The 22,651-nt window shown below is 46.8% G+C and overlaps 1 protein-coding gene across 5 annotated transcripts in view; it reads right to left on the reverse strand.

Moving 5' to 3' along the window:
• The window catches only part of SEPTIN11 (septin 11), a 614,181-nt gene that overhangs the window by 63,700 nt on the left and 527,830 nt on the right, over positions 1-22,651 (reverse strand). For 4 of the 5 annotated variants that reach the window (XM_085640963.1, XM_085640961.1, XM_085640960.1 and 1 more), the window contains exon 9: positions 5,441-5,628. In XM_085640963.1, the coding sequence (XP_085497089.1) occupies positions 5,441-5,628 (188 nt within the window). Of the gene's footprint in view, positions 1-5,436; positions 5,629-22,651 lie in introns of those variants that run through there. The other variant, XM_085640964.1, reaches the window with a different exon arrangement.

A 22,651-nucleotide genomic window follows, 5' to 3' on the forward strand; every position in this document is an offset into this window, starting at 1 on the left:
CAGTACACAACAAATGTAAATAAATGCAAGTCCCATATAAGCCGACCCACAAACAGCAGCCCTTCAATCATTCAGTCCAAAGAGTGCTTGAAGACCCCAGTGTTGTTTGAAGCACTAAATAAACAGATCTGAACTACCAAGAAAGTGCTTTAGACCGCACGAAAAGTGAGGAAAGCGCTATGTGAATGAATACATCACGACAGCAAAAGTGCTGTTTGCTCCCTTGTGTGCATTTTTAGGTCTCGCCTGACCCATCGCATGCGCTGGTCTGGCGAGACATTTTGTGAGGGCTCAAAAAAGTGCTACCACTGTAGCCTAGAGCTACAGTGCATGTGCACGGGCGCGCATGCCTCACTTTCGCGGCCGCTTTGATGTTTGATCGCGAGCCTGTTTATTACTTATATGTAGTAATGGTGGCACCCGTGCGCCGCCATTACTACAGAGCAGTAATAAACAGAAACAAGCATTGGCATAGCCAATAGGTCTCGCTTTTGGGACCTTATAAGTATTTAGTTATGCAACTGTTGCATGGGTAAACACTTATAAGGTCCCAAAAGCGAGACCTATTGGCTATGCCAATGCTTGTTTTCATGGGGGGGGGGGTTCTGCACCTCTCTTGTAGGGCTGGGGGCGGAGACAAGCGGTGATAAGGGCTTGAGTTATAAGGCCACGGGCAGCGATACTGACCAATGGGAGGCATGAGAGGGGAGGGAGACAAGATAAAACCCAGAAGAGTTGCAGAGGAGGCACTCAACTAGAGAGAACCGCGGTGAGGGGAGAGGGCCAGAGAAGTGTTGGAATTATAGAACCGGTGAGAGGCCAGGCCGCAGGAGAGCAGAGATGCAGCGTGCTCTACAAGGAAAGAGAGACCGCAGCTTCATCACACAAGAGTGGGAGACCCGCAGCTTTATCACACAAGAGAGCGCGGCGACCCCCGGTACCAGGTCACAATGATGCCCCTGTAGGGTGACGACCCTCTGTACCCACAGCGGCCGAGGAGCAGGTCCCTGTTCTGTGAGGGGAAGTTCCTAGAGCTCGACCAAGTCCTGGATGAGTTTAAGAAGCGGGGTCCGACTGGGGGGCATTGTAAATGCAATAGGTCTCGCCTTTGATTAAGTTAAAGCCATTTGCTTTGCTAATGGTATTGTATTGCAAAGTAAATGGCTTTAACTTAATATAAGGCAAGACCTATTGCATTTTTGATGCTTGTTTTAGAGGGAATGAGGGAGTAGGGCCTCCTTCCCTGATCCATTATAGGTACCAAGGAGCCCACCTCCAGTGCCGAAACAACTACACTCCCCAAGTCTCTTTAGGGAACAGGGGTCATGTGGCCCCCCTCCCAGAGTTTATTAAGGACAGGGGACCTCATCTCCTATGGTTGTATTTTTTTTAAGGTAGAGGGGAGCTGCCTGACTCCCTCAGTGTGCCTTAAAAAGGCCCTGGGTCATATATGTTTTAAAGGGTGGGGGGGCTAGAGACTCTCCTCCCCGAGCCTCTTCAGGCCCAGGGGACCCCACACTCAGGCCATATTTTTTTTTAAAGGGAAGGGGGCACAGGCCCCCCTCCCCGATCCTTCAAAAGGCCCTTGGGGCCCTATCCCCCAGTGCCACTTCATATCTGAAAAGGGAGGGGGGGCGCGTGGCGCCCCTTCCTGAGCTTTTTTTGGCCCTGGGGATCCCATACCCCTGGACTTGCATTATTTCAAGGTGGGTGCCTTGGTGCCCACCCAGGGTACCCACCATTTGCAACATTGGGGCTGCTGGGGGAGCCCCAGGGCCCCGTGGCCCAAGCTGGTTCCCTGTGTACTGAGGGAGCCAGCACTGCTCCAGCACGCAGGAGCAGCTACTTATGCTGCTCCCTGAGGGTGGCAACAATCTCCTGATCTGTTTAAGGGAAATAGATCAAACGTTTCCTCCTAGCGGGCAGGATCATTTTCAAAACTCCCATCCGCTGGGAGGCAACTCAGGGTTTGCTTCCATTTGGTGGGAGTTTCGAAAATGCTCCAACTAGACGGGAGCAAACACAGGTTTCCCTGCCCGTACCAGTGTGGGCAGGGAAACCGCTGTATACCGGGGGTTGGCTCCCCAAGAACAGCTAGTTGAGCTGGCTCTGGGCTCCCCAGGACCATAAAAGGATCAGGGATGGGGGCGCACGCCCCCTCCTCTGTGAACATTTGTGACCCGGGGGTGGACTCTCCAGGGCTTTTGATGGTTCAGGGAGAGGAGCAATGCACCATGTCTCCCCTCTATAATGGCCCGGGGAGGGGGGCAGCGAGTCCTTCTCCCCTTATGAAATGTGGCCCCAGGGGTGGTCTCCCTTGGGTGTATGACTTAAGATTGCGGGCCTGGCCGCCATTCTGGTTTTTTTTTCACCATCCCACAGGAGTCCCATGGGATTGCGGCAATAAGTGCCAGGGCTTTTGCATTTTGGCCCGGGGGGGCTCTCTGGGCCCCTCAATGGGGTTTTGGGGGACAGGATATCCCTACCCTTCCTTCTTATGTTTTTTTTTTTTTTACTTCAGGACAGGGAACTAAGGCCCACATGTATCAACCAATTTTGCGTTCACAAACGGACCGTTTCACAGAATCGGCCTGTTTGCGCACACAAAAAAGGCTTTTTACATGTATCAAACCCTATTTAGCGATTCGGTAACCTGTTACTGAATCGCAAAATTGGTTTGCAATACGGCATTTAGAAGAGGCGTGTTTAGGCTGTACCTTCCAAATAGCGAATCGCAGCGGTATGTTCTGAATGTTTTGTGACATGAATGCGGTCGCAAAACATTTACAATTTACCACCGGTTTTAAGTTGGTGGTAACCCATTTGCAAATGGGAAGAGGTCCCCAAAGGACCCCTTCCCCTTTGGGAATGGTTGTAAAAAACCTTTTAAGAGGGAATGAGGGAGTAGGGCCTCCTTCCCTGACAGGCAGTGGTCCCATGGATCACTGCTTGCTCTTAAAAAAATAAAAATAGAACTTTTAATATATATATTTTTTTAATGCAGCCTGTTTTTCTTTAGGGAAAACGGGCTGCATTTAATAAAAAAAGATTGCTTTATTTAAAAGCAATCACATACATGGTGGACTGCTGACCCCAGCAGGCCACCATCCTCGTGATTTTAGCGCTTCCTAGGGGATCGCAAATTGCGATGTACCTCATCAATATTAATGAAGTCGGTCAATATCGACCCCCTATGAATCGCTAAATGAAACTCTGAGTTTCATACATTTGTTATAACTGATTACCCAATTGCAATTCGCAGAAAATCACAATTAGGTAATCCCTAATGCAAATCTTTTTACCTGTGGCTCTAAGTTCCCGAGTCCTGTAATGGCTGCCAGCAAAAAAATATTCATGGTGCTGGCCGTCAATCAGAGTGCTGACTCGCGTGAACGTATGGGTCCAAGGGAAAAAAAGCTCCCTGGGCCAATTAGAACACTATGTTTTTAAATTGGGTTCAAGGGACTCTCGCGAGTCTCCCTCGAACTCACCCATCCCGATACCTATATTTTTTTAACCCTAATTTCTCAAAACCTGCAGAACGGATTTACAGCAAATCACAAAAAGCACAATCTGTGGACCAAAATCTAGCTTTTTGCCAAATTTGGTGTAATTCCATTCAGCAGTTTTTGCTGTATCCCTGCCTAAAGAAGCCTATGGAAAATGCATGAGGCTGTTGCATTTTGGGACCCCCTTTTTTCTTAGCACCAACTAGACCGATCTGCCCGAGACTTTCCATGCACAAACTCGCCACACAGTAGCACCTTTTTGGAAAGTTTCATGGAGATTCGTCAAATGGTACAAACGTTATTAGCAACACAAAAAAACTATTTTCCTATGGAACAGCTGACTTGACTATAACTACCCAGTGGCATAGAGAGAAGCACATCTATCTAAATAGTATACAGTACAAAATAATCCATTGACATCCAACTCCGGAACACCCAAAATTGTTTGCTGTCTGCATCAGTCTTCCTTCGACTTAGGTCCGAAGAATACTGTATTTAAATACAGTTTCTGAAGGATGCTGGTGCCCTTGTCTGCTTCTGTTGGTTTTTTCTTTTAATGGGGCTCCTTAATCTTGACCCCTTCACCTTTTTCTTAATCCTCCTACATTTCCAATACATAGGTAAAAAGGGGACAAGTGGGGGTCTGAGGGGCGCCTTATTTGGTTTTGCCCAGGGTACTCTCTGAGCAAACGCCAGCCCCTTTTAACCCAAGCAAAATCTTGCCACTCCTATAAAGAAGTTTATTGTGTCTGAACAAAAGCCAGTCCTGGCAGACAGAGTTAAAGCATTTAAGTTAAGTATAGCAACCTTGCACTTTGAACAGATTCTTGATAAATCCGTAGACTAAAGCAATTTGCCCACTTTGGGCGGTCTTGGAAAATCAGTCAGATCATTCATCAGACTGCTTTACACCGTAACTCATAGATCTCAGGTAGAGTGTGAAATCTGCAAATCAGCAACAGCGCCACTTGAGTGGAAGTTACCCAAGTAAGTACTGGAGGCAGGGGAGGTATTGCCTTCTGGGGTAAAAAAAATGGAATGGAGAAAAGAAAGGCGCTAAATCAAAATGATCAAATCCAAAATATGGAGGCCTCTATGTAATAGTCATAATTAAGGTGATCTGACAGTGGCAGGTCATACAACGAAACTCTTAAGAGAAAGTGGAAGGTCTGTGTTAGGTGAACTGCTGCCTCCCTTCTGAGCTGCTAGGAATGTTAATGGCAGCCAAGAAATCTAAAAGACCGTAGCCTTTTTTATGTACAGTCAGCATGACCTACAGCAGCATATTTTTTATACAACAGTCGGCAATGGCCAGAACATTTGTATGCACTCCTATGGGCATTAAGAGCAATATTTAAGCTCCAGTTTCCTCCAAGTTTGATGTCAAGGACTTCCAAAGAAATGAGATTCAGTAGAAGGCAAGGATGCGAGGTAACATACTACGTATTTACATACATTTCTTTTTTATACTAATGTGTTGCTGCTACATTAATCCGTATTGTTACACATAAAAAAAATAATAGAAGTATTTACACATACAAAGCACAGTATCTGGGCTAAAATGACGGTGCAAAACCATAAAACTGCTACATTCTATTTAATCTTTAATGGCAGACCCAAATCAAATGATTTCCGGGGGCCGATTGCCCACCCCAAAAGTTAGAAATGGCAGGGAAAGAACCAACTTCTCCCCAGCTAGCTTCTTACTATATTGATTTCCAAAAACAAAAATTATAATTGCTATGAAAAATATATTTTTGTTTTGATGGGTGCTTCACTTCTTTCCAGGAAAAAAAACATTGTGATTAGTCTGTTGCTAAAAGGCCAGTTTCCAGATTGAATGAGAAAAAAAGCAAACTACAAACACACAACAAAACAAAACCAAAGAGCTGTCACAGACTCACAAACATGTATACTTTACACGTTCTTACTTTTTCTTGTCCTTGTCTTTCTTTGTCTGCTGAGAGCCAGCCTGCTGTGCCTGAGATTGGAGGAGCTGAGCTGCTGCTTTCTTCTTCTGAAACATGTTTACCTCATCTTCAATTTCCTTCTTTTTGTCTTCAAGCTTTTTTTTCTCTTCCTGATGAGTCCTCTTTAGATGATCAAACTTCTCATGAAGCTAGTGGAATCCAGAGAAGAAGAATTAACAATCCAGAGAAGAAGAATTAACAATCTACTTTTAACCAGGACTGATGCAGTAGAGAGATTTATCATCTGTATATATATGACAGGATGCAACACTCAAGCTTCAGAGGAAAGCAGACAAAGGAAGAGGCCCGTACTCCTTGAAGACAAGAAGTAGAGGAATGACTTGGCGGCTGGTGACATTTGAATGTGCTGGGGTGAAAACGTTTGTGATCAGTGGCAGGTGGCAAGCAAGTGCAGTGAGCAAGCCCGACTGTCAAAAGTGGAGCTTGAGGGTGTTCTTTCCCCGTGAAAATGTTTTAAAAAGTGGGCAAGCTATGCATTATGAAGCATATTTGAGATAGCAAGAAGGTTGATAAAGCAATTATGAAAGTGTAGCTATGACATCAATAAAGAGATTTCATATGAGAATGACGTAGGTAGCAGGTTACTCATCATAACCACAGACTTTAAGATAACAATGCTGAGTTCCTCATTGTGAGACTGTGAAATATATATTACTCAGGCCTGTGGAAGGGGTAGTGGTCTTCAGAGTGTCTCAATCATGCTCATTCTACGTTAGACATGTGCACCCTTTTCTCTCTCCACATCTTGTCCATAAGCATATCTTATGTTCATAAGCAGCCTCCTGTCACTGACTCCTGAATGCACTTCCTCACATCTCCTTCACTTCACAGCCCCCAAACACACAATGCACCGACTCGCCTGTACCACTGTGTAGGAATCTGGCTCTTTATATGATATATCGAAATGAGGGTGCAAAGAGTCCAGGGGTTCCCTTATGAGTGGACAGAGGCTTGCTCAAGCAATCCCAATGTGCTCTTCTAGAGGGTGGTATGATCGAACAGCCATAGGCTTATCAGAGGAGAGTGTTAGAAATCTGCACATACACAGAATAGTCCATAAATAATCAACACTACTCAATAAGGCGATCCGCACCAATTTATAAAAATAACACTTATCTTTTAGGCACCAGAATCAATATAATTGATCAGGTAAATATGTTTTTCAATAGAAATACTTTTGCATTTAAAGTGTATTTTTCAGAAACTAAAATGTTATCCTAAGGAAGGAAAAACAAGTACCTAGTTCAGGGATAGTACAGCGACTTACGAAGCCAATCTCTAGGACTTAAGGTGAGTGGAGGGTAAGGTCCAAGGCCACACCAGCCAGACATTACCAGCGGCACCAGGGTGACTGGGTGCAAGGGTGCAAAACATCGTGGGGTGCCCAATGGAAGTCAATGGGGATCGGTTTTCACAAAAAGAGTCTGCAGGCTTTGACTGGAAGGCCAGTCAGTTGGGCTGAACCAACATGGGGGCTCAGGCCTCATGATGCTTGGGGACACCTTTGGTTATTTTCTCCATGGGCCAGGGGCGACGAGTGAGAGGTGTACTTAGGCATCAGGGTTTCTTACCAGAAGCAGTCGCTGTACAGGGGGCAGGCGAACAGAGGCTGCAGGTGTCGTTGAGAAGTGAACAGTGGGGAAACCCAAGGTGGGCTTTGAATCTGGAGGGTCTTGGGACCACGTCGGCACAGTAGTCTCACTTTAGCTTGGGATAGGCGGCTCGGGTGCAGTGGTGCTTTCCGGAGTCGGGTTTCTGCAGTCTTGGAGCCTCACAGCTCAGTCTTTGGTACCAACAGGATGCAGAGGAACAGGTCCACTGTCCTATAGGAGTTCTTGGTTCCTGGGTGAAGTACTGGAGGGTCTCGCAGGCTTGGGAGACACCACAGCAGCAGGACAAGTCGGCTTTTGGTGCAACTGGTGAAGTCAGCAGACAGGCCGGCAGGGTTGGCACAAAGTCCGTTGCTGGATCTTCTTTTCTTACTCCTTGTGACTCTTCACGTCATTCTTCTTCTTTCAGGTCAGCAGGATCTGCTTGTCTGGCACCAGGGGATCCCTTAAATATTCAATTTTGGGGAGTGTAGGGTAGTACTCAATGGGCTACTTACCCATGGGGTCACTACGCCCCCTATATGACCACTTGATGCAAGTGGGCATTACTCTGCCCCAGAATTCATGTTTGCCTTCTTCAATATGGCCAACTCTGACAAGTCGTGTCCAATTCAGGTAGCCCACCTTATGGATGGTACTAGCCTGAGGGTGGGCACGCCACCCTGACTAGCTAATGTTCCCACCTGTCCAGGAGCCAAAGGACTCTGGACAAAGGAGGGTGGCTTCCTCTCCTGTGTTGGAAGCCAGACTCACATTTCAAAGGTGGTGGCATCTTTGAAGCCCCCTTGCCTTGGAATGCTAATCAGCAGGTCATTATGTGGGAGGGGGTGTGAAAACCCCCTTTCCAAGCAGGCTTTCTTTCTGACCTCCTGAGAGCAAAGGCCCTCACCCTTGGGGGTCAGAAAACCGTCTGTAGCAGCAGGCTGACAAGAACCAGTCAGTCAACACAACAGAGGCTGGTAGGTTTTCTGGGGGCACCTCTAAGGTGCCCTCTGTGTGCGTGTAATAATAAATCCAACACTGGCATCAGTGTAGGTTTATCAATGCAAGATGTTTGATACCAAACATCCCTATTTTCAGTGAAGCCATCATGTTGCTGGGGAACTCGTTTTCATGAGTGTCCAGCACAAGTACTCAACAGGCATTGGCATAGCCAATAGGTCTCGCCTTTGGGACCTTATAAGTGTTTAGTTATCCAGCACAATATCCTTGGTGCAACATCATCAAGTGTTGCATGGCTAAACAATTATAAGGTCCCAAAGGAGAGACCTATTGGCTATGCCAATGCTTGTTTTGAGTGAGTGGCTTGTGCAGGTATGTCACTGTGAAGTAGAGATGCTGCAAGTGCTTTTACAGGAGCCCCTGTGACATTGCACCTCTTCAAAATTTATCTTGGGTCTGGTGTAATACTTCTAGCCCCTATTCCCGTCTTCTCGCACCCAATGCATCCTTAAAAGTCTCATGTACAGCCGGGGTTTACACTCCTATTACCCCTGCTCTCCAGTGACACTTTATCTGTCACGTTGGTGGTGGACGTGGTGGTGGTGGTGGACATGGTGGTGGTGGACATGGTGGTGGACGTGGTGGTGGTGGATGTGGTGGTGGATGTGGTGGTGGTGGTGGATGTGGTGGTGGTGGTGGACGTGGTGGTGGTGGACATGGTGGTGATGGATGTGGTGGTGATGGTGGACGTGGTTGTGGATGTGGACGTGGTGGTGGACGTGGTGGTGGTGGACATGGTGGTGATGGTGGACATAGTGGTGGGGGACATGGTGGTGGACGTGGTGATGGTGGACCTGGTGGTGGTGGACATGGTGGTGGTGGTGGACATGGTGGTGGTGGTGGACATGGTGGTGCTGGTGAACGTGGTGATGGTGGACCTGGTGGTGGATGTGGTGGTGGTGATGGTGGACATGGTGGTGGATGTGGTTGTGGACATGGTGGTGGTGGACATGGTGGTGGTGGACGTTGTAGTGGTGTACATGGTGGTGTATGTGGTGGACGTGGTGGTGTACATGGTGGTGGTGGACGTGGTGGTGGTGGATGTGGTGGTGGACGTGGTGGTGGTGGACGTGGTGGACATGGTGGTGGACGTGGTGGTGGACGTGGTGGTGGTTGAGGTGGTGGACGTGGTGGTGGTGGACGTGGTGGTGGTGGACGTGGCTGTGGATGTGGTGGTGGACCTGGTGGTGGTGGACGTGGTGGTGGTGGACATGATGGTGGTGGACGTGGTGGTGGTGGACATGATGGTGGTGGACGTGGTGGTCGTGGTGGACGTGGTGGTGGTTGAAGTGGTGGTGGTGGATGTGGTGGTGGTGGTGGATGTGGTGGTGGTGGACATGGTGGTGGTGGATGTGGTGGTGGTGGACGTGGTGGACATGGTGGTGGTGGACGTGGTGATGGTGGTGGACATGGTGGTGGACATGGTGATGGTGGTGGACATGGTGGTGGTGCATGTGGTGGTGGTGGAGCTGGTGGTGGTGGACATGGTGGTGGAAGTGGTGGTGGATGTGGTGAATGTGGTGCTGGTGGACATGGTGGTGGACATGGTGGTGGTGGATGTTGTGGTGGTGGTGGACATGGTGATGGTGGTGGACGTGGTGGTGGTGGATGTGGTGGTGGACGTGGTGGTGGTTGGCATGGTGGTGGTGGACATGGTGGTGGTGGATGTGGTGGTGGATGTTGTAGTGGATGTGGTGGTGGTGGATGTGGTGGTGGACAACGACGTGGTGGTGGACGTGGTGGTGATGGACGTGGTGGTGGTGGACGTGGTGGTGGTGGAGGATGTGTTGGTGGTGGATGTGTTGGTGGTGGTGGACGTGGTGGTGGACGTGGAGAGCCCTGGTAATTTCTCTGTGGTTGGCTCTATGGTATCTTTCATCCATAAATGGAAGCGATTGTTGATTGTCATTTTGAAATCATAGCAGATAAAGTACTGCTGCTACTTGAGTTATTCAAGCATTTTAGGCCCCGCAGCCAGTATTAGAAAAGTGACTTGCAAAAATAATGCAATTCAGTAAAATGGAATGTGATTGGACACTTTGGAGAGAGAGCCGTGCATGAGGGAAAACTTATAATGTGATATTGTATGGCTCAGTAGTGTCTGCCTTATATTGAGGCTATTGTTAACTGTCGTTACAAAGAACATTGTAAGACGAACTGCTGTCTCTGTGCGACCTGCGACAATAAAGAGAGAGAGCGAAAGAGAGAGTGCGAGCGAAAGAGAGTGAGGGGGGAATGAAAAAAAAAAGCGCGGCCCGCGCTGTGTTGAATCACTGTGAATGGCTAATGCTGGAACGCAAACAAGCAGCAGCTGTTTTAAAGCACACTTTTGCTTGTGCTGGCCTTCGCCTTGCGGGAGCGAGCAGCCGCGGAACCAAAGCCATATGTTTTCAATTAGAACGCGCGCCGCTGCTCGCTCCCGCAAGGTGGATGCCAGCACAAGCACGAGTGTGCTTGAAAAGGAGCAGACCGATGGCTAAAGGCCCTCCTAGAGCAACGCATTTGCGCTGCCTAGGCGAGACCTAAAAATGTCTTCCCTATTCATTTGTACTGGCAGCAATAGGGTTGACCATTACTGGGGCATATCTGCTTATCCAGTTATGCCCTCACATGTAGTATAGTGCACCCTGCCTTAGGTCTGTAAGGCCTGAAGTAGGGGTGTCTCACCTATGCTCCATGTGGTGTCTGTGGCATGACATACAGGGTTATGTGCTATGTCATGTTTTCATTTTTGGCTGCATGAAAACACGCAGCTTGCAGTGGCAGTCTGTATGTGTTTGGTGAGGGATTCTTTAGGGTAGCACAATTAGTGCTGCAACCCGTAAGGACCCGCGTTTGGCCTCCTTGTCCTAGGTACCAAGGGTACCACTTACTAGGGACTTACAGGGAGTGCCAAAGGTATTGTCAATTGGGGTGCAGTGATACAGTTTTACGAAAGAGATCTGGCACTGGGTACCTGGTTAGCAGGGACCCAGTGCACTTCCAGTCCAAACCACATCAATTTCCGGGCAAAAAGTGGGGTGACCATGTCAAAAAGGGGCACTTTCATACACACACTGTATTTTCATTTACTTTTGCCTTCTCAATATTTTGCCAAATGTGTACCTCCTTCACACACAGTTGCACAGAGTCACAATTGCAACTAGAATAAGTGACCATTGCTCTGTTTGTTCAGCAGAGAGGCAAAGGATTGGATGATCAAGCAAGTATTCTGAACGCCTTTTTGACCCACTTCAGCCTTTGCTCCAGAGCTCTCAATGGTGGCATTGCAAGCGATCTACGCATCTTATACAAATATACATATCGCCATCATTTTTCTTCAAAGGCTTTTCCAAATCAGAAGGTAGTACAAAATTAAGCAATACATTTGTTTGTGCCCAGCCCTACTGTAACATTTGGCAGCAATGGTTCATGCTCTACGTCACAGCAGCTCCCATATGCCAAGACTCGCCTCACAAATCGGGCCTGGGTGATTTCGCCTTCGCCTCTGATCAGCATGTTTATCACTGCAGAAGAGCACCTGAGTGAATCATTCATTCGTCTTCGAGCTGCGCTCATTGCCTTGATGGCAGGGTGCCTCAGAAGCAGGCAGTCCTGCCCAGTCACACCTCCTGCAGGGCAGTGCATGCTCAAGAATAATTCACACACACTGCCTAATGGCCAGCAGTAACAGCCAGAGACAGGCAAATGTGTGACCCAAGGTTGGCAGGAAATAAACTCTCTTCTGTTGGCAGGCAAAACAGGGCCAAACACACAGTAATGATGAAATCAGAGCTAAAGACAGGTCGCGGCTCTCATCAGGGTCTGAACAGTTTTGCGAACATAAGTCTGAGACATATACAGTGTGTATATATATTATACACAACTCTTTCACACAGCGCTGCATTGGCAGAAGACCAAACTAGAGAGTTCTCAGCTAACTACATGGGCCCACTGATTACAACACGCTTCCTTGCATGCCATGACCTATTAGTTTCCCCTTCAGCACTAAACTAAAGTTTTCCGCCCTGAGCGCCGTGGGCATGTCCGATGTGGGGGAGCGTCCAGGGAACAAGGGGGTCACCTGGGCGCTCCCCGCCGCTTTATCCCCCCCAGTGGCCCGCCCCCCCCCCCTCCCTTCCGACCCGGATGTCGATTAACGACATCCGGGTCACGTAGGCAGCCAATCGGTGGTAGGGCGCGCCCCCAGTGAACATGCCCCACCACCGAGAAGTCCGGGGGAGGTCGCCGCACTGCCATGCAGGCGGGGGGGCCAAGAGCCCCCCCTTTCCAGTACAGCACCAAGGTGCTCTACAGCTCTGTGGATTTCGGAGTAATTTCCCAGGCACCCACACACCCGCCAAGCCTCTGGGGGGAAGGGGCGGGGGGGACCTTGGGGGAGAAACCATGCAGCAAAAGTGCTGTCTCCACTCAGTGGCAACACTGGACTTGCGTGGAGCAGGGCATGCACCAGAGCCACGAAGTATCATGCAGCGTGCAATGGTTTCACAGTGGCACCTTGTACTCGAATGAAATGAAGGCATATGTATTGTGTTTTTTTAATTCAGAGAATACGTTTTTAATAAGCCTTTCACACACCACCATCTTCCCTGAGAGCTGGAAGCACGCCGAACTCAGCGCCCTACTAAAGAAACCTACAGCGGACCCCACCGACCTCAAGAATTACCGCCCCATCTCGCTCCTCCCGTTTCCAGCCAAAGTCATCGAGAAGACCGTCAACAAGCAGATGGCCGCCTTCCTCGAGACAAACGGATCCCTCGACCCCTCACAGTCCGGCTTCCGAGCCAATCACAGCACCGAGACCGCCCTCATCGCCGCCACCGATGACATCCGAGCCCTGATGGACAATGGAGAAACAGCGGCCCTCATCCTCCTAGACCTCTCTGCGGCATTCGACACGGTCTGCCACCGCACCCTAGTACGGCGCCTCAGCAACATCGGAATCCAGGACAAGGCGCTGGACTGGATCATCTCCTTCCTCGACGGAAGAACACAGAGAGTCCGCCTACCACCGTACAAGTCAGAGGCCTCCGAAGTCACCTGCGGCGTCCCTCAAGGATCATCTCTGAGCCCCACCCTCTTCAACGTCTACATGAGCCCCCTCGCGGCCATCGTACGCAAACACAACCTCAGCATAATCTCCTACGCCGACGACACCCAACTGATCCTCTCCCTGACCAACGACCCCGCCGCCGCCAGATCCAACCTGCACGAAGGGATGAAAGAGGTAGCCGAGTGGATGACGACCAGCCGCCTGAAACTGAACTCGGACAAGACGGAGGTCCTCATCCTGGGCTCCTCACCCTCCGCCTGGGACGACTCCTGGTGGCCTCCCGCCCTGGGCACCGCACCCAAACCGACAGACCATGCACGCAACCTGGGCTTCCTCCTGGACTCCTCCCTCTCCATGACCAGGCAAGTCAACAACGTCTCCTCGGCGTGCTTCAACATCCTACGCATGCTACGGAAGATCTTCTGGTGGATCCCCACCGAGACCAGGAAGACCGTCACCCAGGCCCTCGTCACCAGCCGACTGGACTACGGCAACGCCCTCTACGCCGGTACCACCGCCAAGCTCCAGAAGAGACTCCAGCGGATCCAGAACGCCTCAGCCAGACTCATCCTCGACATCCCACGAACCAGCCACATCTCCGGACATCTGAGAGACCTTCACTGGCTCCCCGTCAACAAAAGAATCACCTTCCGCCTCCTCACCCACGCACACAAAGCCCTACACGACCAAGGCTACCTCAACAGCCGAGTCAACTTCCACGCTCCCAAACGCCACCTCCGATCAGCCAACCACGCCCTCGCCGCCGTCCCCCGCATCCGAAGAGCGACTACAGGAGGAAGGTCCTTCTCCTACCTGGCCGCCAAGACCTGGAACTCCCTCCCGACCGACCTGCGCCTGACCCAAGACCACCTCTCCTTCAGGAAGAAGCTGAAGACCTGGCTGTTCGAGCAGTAGCGGCACCCCCCCCTCCCCCCCCCCCCAGCGCCTTGAGACCCTACGGGTATGTAGCGCGCTTTACAAGTGTCACTGATTGATTGATTGACATACAAAGCTTCCCCTGCCTTATTTGCAATCTCATTATTATTAGGATGTGCAGAATGGCAGAAGTCCGGGGCTTGGGTTCACATACAATGCTATCTGGGCCATAGTGTGACATTGATAAAGAGGCAGAAATGGGAGGCCTTTCATCGGGGGAGATGGAAAGAGTGCTCACAGCTCTGTGCTATGTTGTGCCACCGTTTAATACTGCTCTGATGGCTGAGAGGGGGGTATATGTTGCTGTTGTTTTGCGACATCACTGGGGCCTTCATTATTATGAGTATTGGGAAAATCCCAAAACGGCTGGATTTACCCGCCAAATCAGGATTAGAAGTTGTACGGGAACACCACAGGCCCATTTTCATACACATTTCAGCGTGAAAAAATACTTTGTTGAAAATAGTTATATTCTTAGAGCTTGATTTAAGGTTTGACAGACCTCCAACTGTAAGAGTGGCGAAAGACTTTGCCTCCACCATCCCTTCAGATTTAGAGTTGACTGGCTGTGCAGTGGTCATCTCAGTACCTTGAAGGGAGCCGGCATCATGGCGGTTCCCATTAATCTACAAATAAATTGGTGGATGGTTGCCATCGGTTTTGGCAGCCATTCACCAAACATTTAGTTTTTCAGTAACAAACTCCCAAAAGGGGAGTGTGTTTCTGAAATACAAATAAACTAATGACCCTCACACACTGGGAGTTTTCTCACAAAGCGTTGGGGGGTTATTATTTTTTTTCTGCCCCTCACTGCCATTTTTAGGTCTCGCCTGATCCAGCGCATTCTGGCCGAGAAATTTAATGTACGGGTTTTCCAAGTGCTGCCACAGGCTTTTGGTGGCCTAAAGCTTGCAGCTTGCGTGCACGTGAGCGTGCACGCGCGCAGCCACCATCTGTCTCCTCCGTCACGGGTCATTAAGTTGCTTGCCTTGCATTAGGGGTGGGCGGAATTTGCGAAATTCATTTTCGCAAATTATCGCGAAAATGTTAAAAATCTCCGCAAACACACGGAAATATCGCGAAGATGCAGAAGTTTTTTTCCCGCCCGTTCACGGTATTTTCTGCGTGGTCGCGGCTCGCCAACTTACCCATGCGGTTGCTCGCGGGCACGGCCATCTTGTTTTCACTTGTCTCGCGGTGCATGATCGTGAGAAGAAAGACGTGATCGCGCGATGAATGACGTTACTGCGGGCGCGAACTGTCGCAAGACAGCGCAAATGGCTACCAACAATCCAACATCTCGCGGAGAACGCGACCGGATCGGGAAAACTTGTCGGCGAATGCGGGGATTCAGGTAAGGCGATCGCGCGCACGCGAGAATGTATTATTTTACAGCGTGAGCAAGCAAAAAATTTCCGGTAAAATGCGGATTGCGGAAATTTCGACATTTTCGCGCACTCCGCAGAACGCGAAAATGTCAAATTATCGCAATTTCTGCGAGCGGAACGGAATTTTAGCCCAGGCCTACCTTGCATTCCTCTCTCCGCCTTGCAATTCCCTCCCCCTCCCTCACCACAGAGCACGTCTTGAAAGACAACACTCCTATGTCACGGTTCATTAAGTTGCTTGCCTTGCATGCCTCGTAGAGTTTTGCAGCTCGATGGCTAATTCACTTTAAGATTTATCAGCTTCAGTCTCATTTGTGAGACTGTGCTGCCATCTACTGCCCGTGAGCTGCGAACACAAGATTGGCATAAAAAGACCCTTTGTATCATACACTTACCTAGTTAATAAAGAAAACTATAGTAACCAAGCATCTAACTACGCCTTGCCTTATTATTCCCATTATCAAATAATTTGCACCGATGCCCATCCAACAGGAGCGAATTTTGTGGGCATGCTGAACCGAGAACCATTCCACTTTTAATATGCTTACATAAAAATGGCGGTATTCGAAATAAGTCCGAATATTATGATTACCTGAACCTGCTGCCAGACGGAAAATATATTATGTAGTCCTGCATATCCTTAACATGCTCCAGGTTGATTGCGCTGACCACGAAGAGCAAGAACGCCTGCCAGGAGAGTGAATTTTCTGTCGTGCATTTAATGCCTCTGTGCAGGGATTTGTTTCAGGAAAACAGGACCCGTCTTTGAGCAATTAATTACATGATGCTTTTTAATTTGTTAGAAGCAGCCATTCTATGGTTTGTATAAAAATGTATGTCTTTTCCCTGTGTGTTACCTTTACTTCGCAGCATTGCTTGAAATGGAAAAATAGAAGTGCAGGTACTCTGTACCAAAGTACCTGCTTGTTTCTGAGAAGTGCCGGTACTCTCCAATTAAAAGTATAGCATTTCTCTTGAGAAGCGCCGGTACTCTCCCTCTCATAATAAAAACAAGCATTGGCATAGCCAATACGTCTCGCTTTTGGGACCTTATAAGTATTTCGTTTTGCAGCACAATATCCTTGGTGCAACAACATCAGCTGTTGCATGGCTAAACCTTGTACCTTATAAGTGTTTAGTCATGCAACAGTTGATGTTGTTGCACCAAGGATATTGTGCTTCATAACTAAATACTTATAAGGTCCCAAAAGCGAGACCTATTGGCTAAGCCAATGCTTGTTTTCTTGGCAGTGACGGTCAGAAAAAAAGACACTCCACTGTTCACCCTAAATAGGACAGGCAGTGTAATGTCTTTGGCCTGGTGGAGTAGGGGCTGTTCGAGGAAGGCAACGGGGGCTCTGGCGACCCAAAATTTAAGCTCAGCCTTATGCTAAAGCAGGCAGGCAGACCAAGGGTTTGGTGGACATGGTACTGCATCACATTTGCGACGAAGTGCCCTTCCCACCAAAGTCTAAAATAGGCAACTGTCCTGCCATTCAATGTATGTCAAAACATATATCAATTGTACACTTGTACAAATTTATGGTTATGAAGCATTGACAATGGTTGGAATTCCTTAATTGTTTTATACCAATTTACACTTACATTTTCTTCTTTTGTATAATGGACTTTAATGTATTTGATGTGTTCATAATTTAATAATGTCAGAGTATTCTCTGACAAACCCCAGTAAAAAACTAAACTTTTATGTAGATTATGTACAGAGTTGAGAACTGTGGTGATTAATTGTAGAATGCCTATTTATGACATCGATATCTGTATTGATACTTACGAATGCGCATATCTCATGATATTCAACTTTTGTAGAATCATCATTTTTCCAATAGGACTTGCAAAATATTTTTAACATTCAGATTATTTATAATTTTGTGTACAGTTGACATAGATATAATTTGCTTACTGTTCTTTCTCTTTCTATATGTATACACCCAGAATGTATGAGTCAGTGCCGTACTAAAAATTAATTACACTGTTAAAAGTTGGATTCTCTTGTAAATATACATCACTGACAAAACCAAAGATAAAGCGATATTATGGTTCAATTCAAAACCTTTACTGCACAGGACCACAGTATACCAAAGTCTTTGAACTAATGCTGTTAACTTTAGAGCATCCCATATGAACCAGAAACGGGTTTTTAGAATGTATGAGTGTGTGCGTGAATGTTAGATATCATTCTGATTAAATTATAAAAATCTTTATCACAATTTCAGTTTTTGAGCATCGTAGAATATTGACAGTGATAGAATTTTATACAATAAGATTTGCTGTAGAGTGGGAAACAAACTGCACATGAATTACTGCGGAATTTAAATGGGAGTTAAGCAAGTGTTTTTGAAATGTGTTTGTTTTAGATATATACCCCCTCTTAGCTTCCATAAACTCTTGTGCTGTTATTTTCAAGGCAAGTCATTTGAAATGTCATCAGTGAGGCCAAGTGAGGTCAGGAGCAGTGCATGGAAGGGGTGCACGTTATGGTACACATAACATTCCATAATTGGTGAATTTCAGGGAGTTTAAGGTTTTGCATTTGAACCATAAAATTTCCAACTGCAGTGTTGTTGATTAATTTCTGAATGTTTTTTTGCCATGGAAAGGGAAAGGTAAATGAACTATTTTAACCATGACTTAATTTTAACTGTGGTTATCGGTTATTTTTATAGGTTTGTTTTTTTAGGGAACATTTTCATCTCTCATTTGATGTTTGCTCTTTGGATGCATGATGGTAGGTAAGTGTGCATAAGAGGATGTACATGAGTGATGGTGGTTGTGTGATGATTTATGGTGTTTGTACTGCCTATGGATGGTTTGTGCATTAATGTTTAATGGCAGGGGTGTGTTTCTACAGGACAGTGGGTGTGCCCCCTTGTTTGATGTGGATTAAACTAGACATGTCCACACTTGGGTTAGCTTGATAACTGCCTGCCCAGTTTCATGCAGATTTAAGAATCAGTGTCAAGTTAAGTTTGAACTCTGGCCCTCTAATTAATCTGACAGAGTTTATGCAGATCTGTCAACTATGTCAAATGAGACCTAAATAATTAGGAAATATATTAATTTTTTACTCCACACACCCTTGTAACTGTGTCTCCTTGACATTTACAAGGAACCCAAACTACCAATAACAAGCTAAACATTCAAACTGTCCATCAAAAGTCACACTGATCACTCAAACACCAACAGTTATTAGTAAGTCAAAGACCCAAGACCCTCTCCTTTAACATGCCAACACCGACCAAAGTTTGGGGCCGATTAGGATGGCGGGCGGACTAACCCTAGCGGTGCTGGGACCGGCCGCCAGAGGTGCGGCGGTCCCACACCTGCAATTAGGATACCACCGCCACGGTGGCGGTGGCATCCTCCATTCCCAGCATTGTGGCGGGCGGTGCTTACAGCACCGCCCACCACAATGCTGGGAATGCACTGTGTGCATTGCCATGCACAAGGTGACAGGCACCACGTGGTGCCTGCCACCTTGCCCATGACAATGTAGGGGGGTACTTACACCCCCACCCCCCAATACCCTGGGGGCCCACAACGGGCCCCCGTAAGCACATTCCGCATGCCTTTCGGTGAAAGCAACGCCGCCACGGAAAGGCTGCTCCACGCGGCCTTCCTAATATGGATGGCGGTGTCTAGCAGACACCGCCACCATATCAGGCCCCTTTTTCGCCTGGTCACCTGTGTGACCGGCGGAAAACCGGCGGACGGTCTTTCTGTCCACCGGGGTACCCCCTGCCATACTAATGTGGCGGGGGGGAAATGGATGGTGGGCAGGGAAGGATGTAGGGCGGATCGCCACCGCCATGCGGGCGGTGGCGATCCGCCCTACATCCTAATCAACCCCTTTGTTGGGCTTGAAACCTGATATTTTTTCACTAGACTTAATTTGCTGCTAGTCAAGTTTCAGGGTCAGCAAATAGCACCAAAGATATTAGTGGAAATAATTCTGAATGAAAAATGTACTGCTCTCTTTGACAGATTTATGCAAAACTTAACATAGTAACAGAAAGATATCCTGCTAAACGTTTGCCAAATGTTGTGCAGATTCATCTAACGGTATCAAATCTATTAGCAAAAAAAACTTTTCTGCCCTTCACATTAGCAGTGTACGTTAGAGCATCAACATGAAACTGAAAATACCATCAATAAGCAATACGTTCTAAGCCTGTGTCAAAGTTTGTGCGGATCCAGCAAACCGCACCAAGGTTATTGCTAAAAATATTTTGATATCCTTTTAACTCTGCCTCCCCCCTATTGGATCTGCACAACATCTGCAATACCTGCACGGGGTGTAACCTGTTAAATGCCTGCCGCGTTTGTTGCAGATTCATCAAACAATGGCATGTTACTAGCAAATTAAAATTGTATTGTCTCCCCTTTAACTACACCTGCTCTTGATGGATTGGCCAAAAACTTGACATACCAAGAGAAAACTAATCTTTCTAAACATATGCTAAACTATGTGCTAATTCATCACACAGTGCCAAGGTTATAAGCAAATTAACTCTTGTTTGGCACACGCATTTTGAATGCCCACCTTTGATGGATCTGCACGAATTTTAAATTCTCAAGAATAAGGTGAATATGCTAAGTCTCTCTAATTTCGTGCATATATCAAACACTACTGACCAGATTTACACCAAACCACAAAAAACAAACTTTATGGGAAAAGTTCCTCCTTTACAGCAAGCTAAGCATACATTTTTCAGATGTTTTCCTGTAGCAGTTAGCAAAATGTCCTGTGAGAGTCAAAATGGAAAAACACATGTTTTATGATCCCCCCCCCCTTAATTTCCTTTCCCCTACACACAGCTCCAAATTATAATGATGGAACCTGGTTGCATACGCAACCCAAGCGCCAAATTTTGTGCAGGTCTGTCCATGAGAAGCAGTTTTAAAGACAACTCAAAAATGCCTGTTTGATGGAAAGTTGTCCTAAACCATCACAACACAAAGGAGAGAGGAGAAAAAAGGAAGCAAGGAAGGGAAGGAGGAAGAGAGAGATAGAGAGAGAGAGAGAAAGACAGAGAGAGAAAGGGAGCAAGGAAGGAAGAGAGAGAGAGAGAAAGGGATCAAGGGAGGGAGGGAGGAAGAGAGAGAGAGAGAGAGAGAAAGGGAGCACGGGAGGGAGGAAGAGAGAGAAATGGAGGGAGGGAGAGAGAGAGAGAGAGAAAGAGAGAGTGTGCGTGTGTGCGTGTGTGTGTGTGTGTGTAAGCCACGCTGTGAGGACCGGATCAGCCCTCATAGTAAGGGTTAACCTTAACAGAACCAGACAAACACTATCTTTGTTAGGACAGGTGTGTTATGAAGACCGGTACAGGTAGTGATTAGGTAATTTTGAGTCAGGGTGTCAAAAAAATAAAAGTTCAGTTAGACTTGCTTCGGTGTACTTTATGACCTACCCTACTATCAAAGCGCGCGTGGAGTTAGAATAGTAATTATACACTTCATTACGGTCACTAGCCGGTCCTTCTAAGTATAGGTTTGTTATTTCGTAACTTCTGTGACGATCATGATTCATTATGGCATATTTTTTCTCACCAGTCCGTTTAGACAGAGACATTCGCACATAATCTGACACATTTCTTACTAGATATTTGATGTATTTTACTAACATGAAATATTAGGTACATATCATTTTGAAGCCTTGAGAAAGTGCTGAGAGCATGAGCCATGTAGGAACAAACACATGTTTACTGAAACTCCTTTTGTTGCAATGTATATCATCCATCTTTCATGACTGTGGGACATCAAGCGACGTGCATTAGTAACAATGAACTGAATACTTTACTTTCTTTTGTAAACATTATGGAAACAAAGATGATTAGGGAATTTGATCAAAGAAGCAGGGTATTTTTCTTCCTATATCCATTTTATATTGTTTGTTGATTATCGTTTCTATTTCATCTTCATTTTATAATGAACCTCTCCATTTTATTTCATGAATCATCATGCTCAGTAGTTTGTTGCCTAAAGACCAAATGCATTCTTCACAATTTCACTAGCTACACTTTCCATTTCATTTTGTATAATTGTTTTTGTATAAAAAAAACACAAATCACTCAATAGATGAACATATTGACGCCCGCCCTAGATATTTTTGTCACAGTATATAATCATCTGCAAAAGGAAATACATCTTTGCCTTAGCCAGTTGCAAACTGCCCTCTTATCTTTGTGATAAACAAAGAATTACACATTGAACAATATGTAGCTATGCTGCTGGACGACAACAAACAGGAGCTTACAAACAATAGAAAAGGATAAGAGTGTTCCCAGTTATTGGCCTATCACACAACACATGAATGCAGCATCTGACAAGACCTGAATCCAGGCTTACATACTACATGGTAATGGCAAGATCTTTGACATCTACCAAGCATACTATATCTAGAGTGCTCAGGCTTTATTATCAGAAAGTATTTCAAGTAATATCCTTAGCTTGACAACACCAACACCAACTTCCGATTATACTTTTGTGATGATAATGTCCTTCACCCAACTATCCGGCGAAATATGAACACCCCATTCATAGTGGATTGCTTCTCACTTACATTCTGGATTAAAGACACAACCCTTGCATGGGATTTGAAGATGCAAGCATTCTCTTACCGATCGGGTTAAATAATAAATTAGTAACAGGGGGAAAGACAAATACATTTCAATATTAACGACTGGTGATTACTTTAAAGACTACTGCTGGCAACAGCCATGGCAGAATTATTCAAATTAAGGCTATGTCATAATCAACTCCTGCCCCCAACTCCTGAGCTAGCAATATCATTTTGATTTGATATTACTGTATACTCACCTGTACTGGAGATTTGGACATCCCTAGAGGGTTTTAGTCGCCACTCTTTCAATATTGTGGTCAAGATGCATCGCACAAAGGAGACTCGGGCACTGCTCACCTGAAAATCGGTTGGTGCCACCAAGAGACAAGCTTCTACCACTTCCTAAGTTGAAGAAGACAATAACGCTACTGAGTCTAGTCTTTTCTAAAGGTAAATGTGGAATTCTTTGATGTGTCCCTGTACAAAAAGACAGCAGCAAAGACCCAAGCATGCAGTGGCCATCCAAGTCCAAGAGGCACTCTGTGAAGGGATGTATGGTCTCTGCAAACCCAGCATACTAATTCA

This window comes from Triturus cristatus, chromosome 2_2 (genome assembly GCF_964204655.1).
Source record: "Triturus cristatus chromosome 2_2, aTriCri1.1, whole genome shotgun sequence".
NCBI classification, from domain to species: Eukaryota; Metazoa; Chordata; class Amphibia; order Caudata; family Salamandridae; genus Triturus; species Triturus cristatus.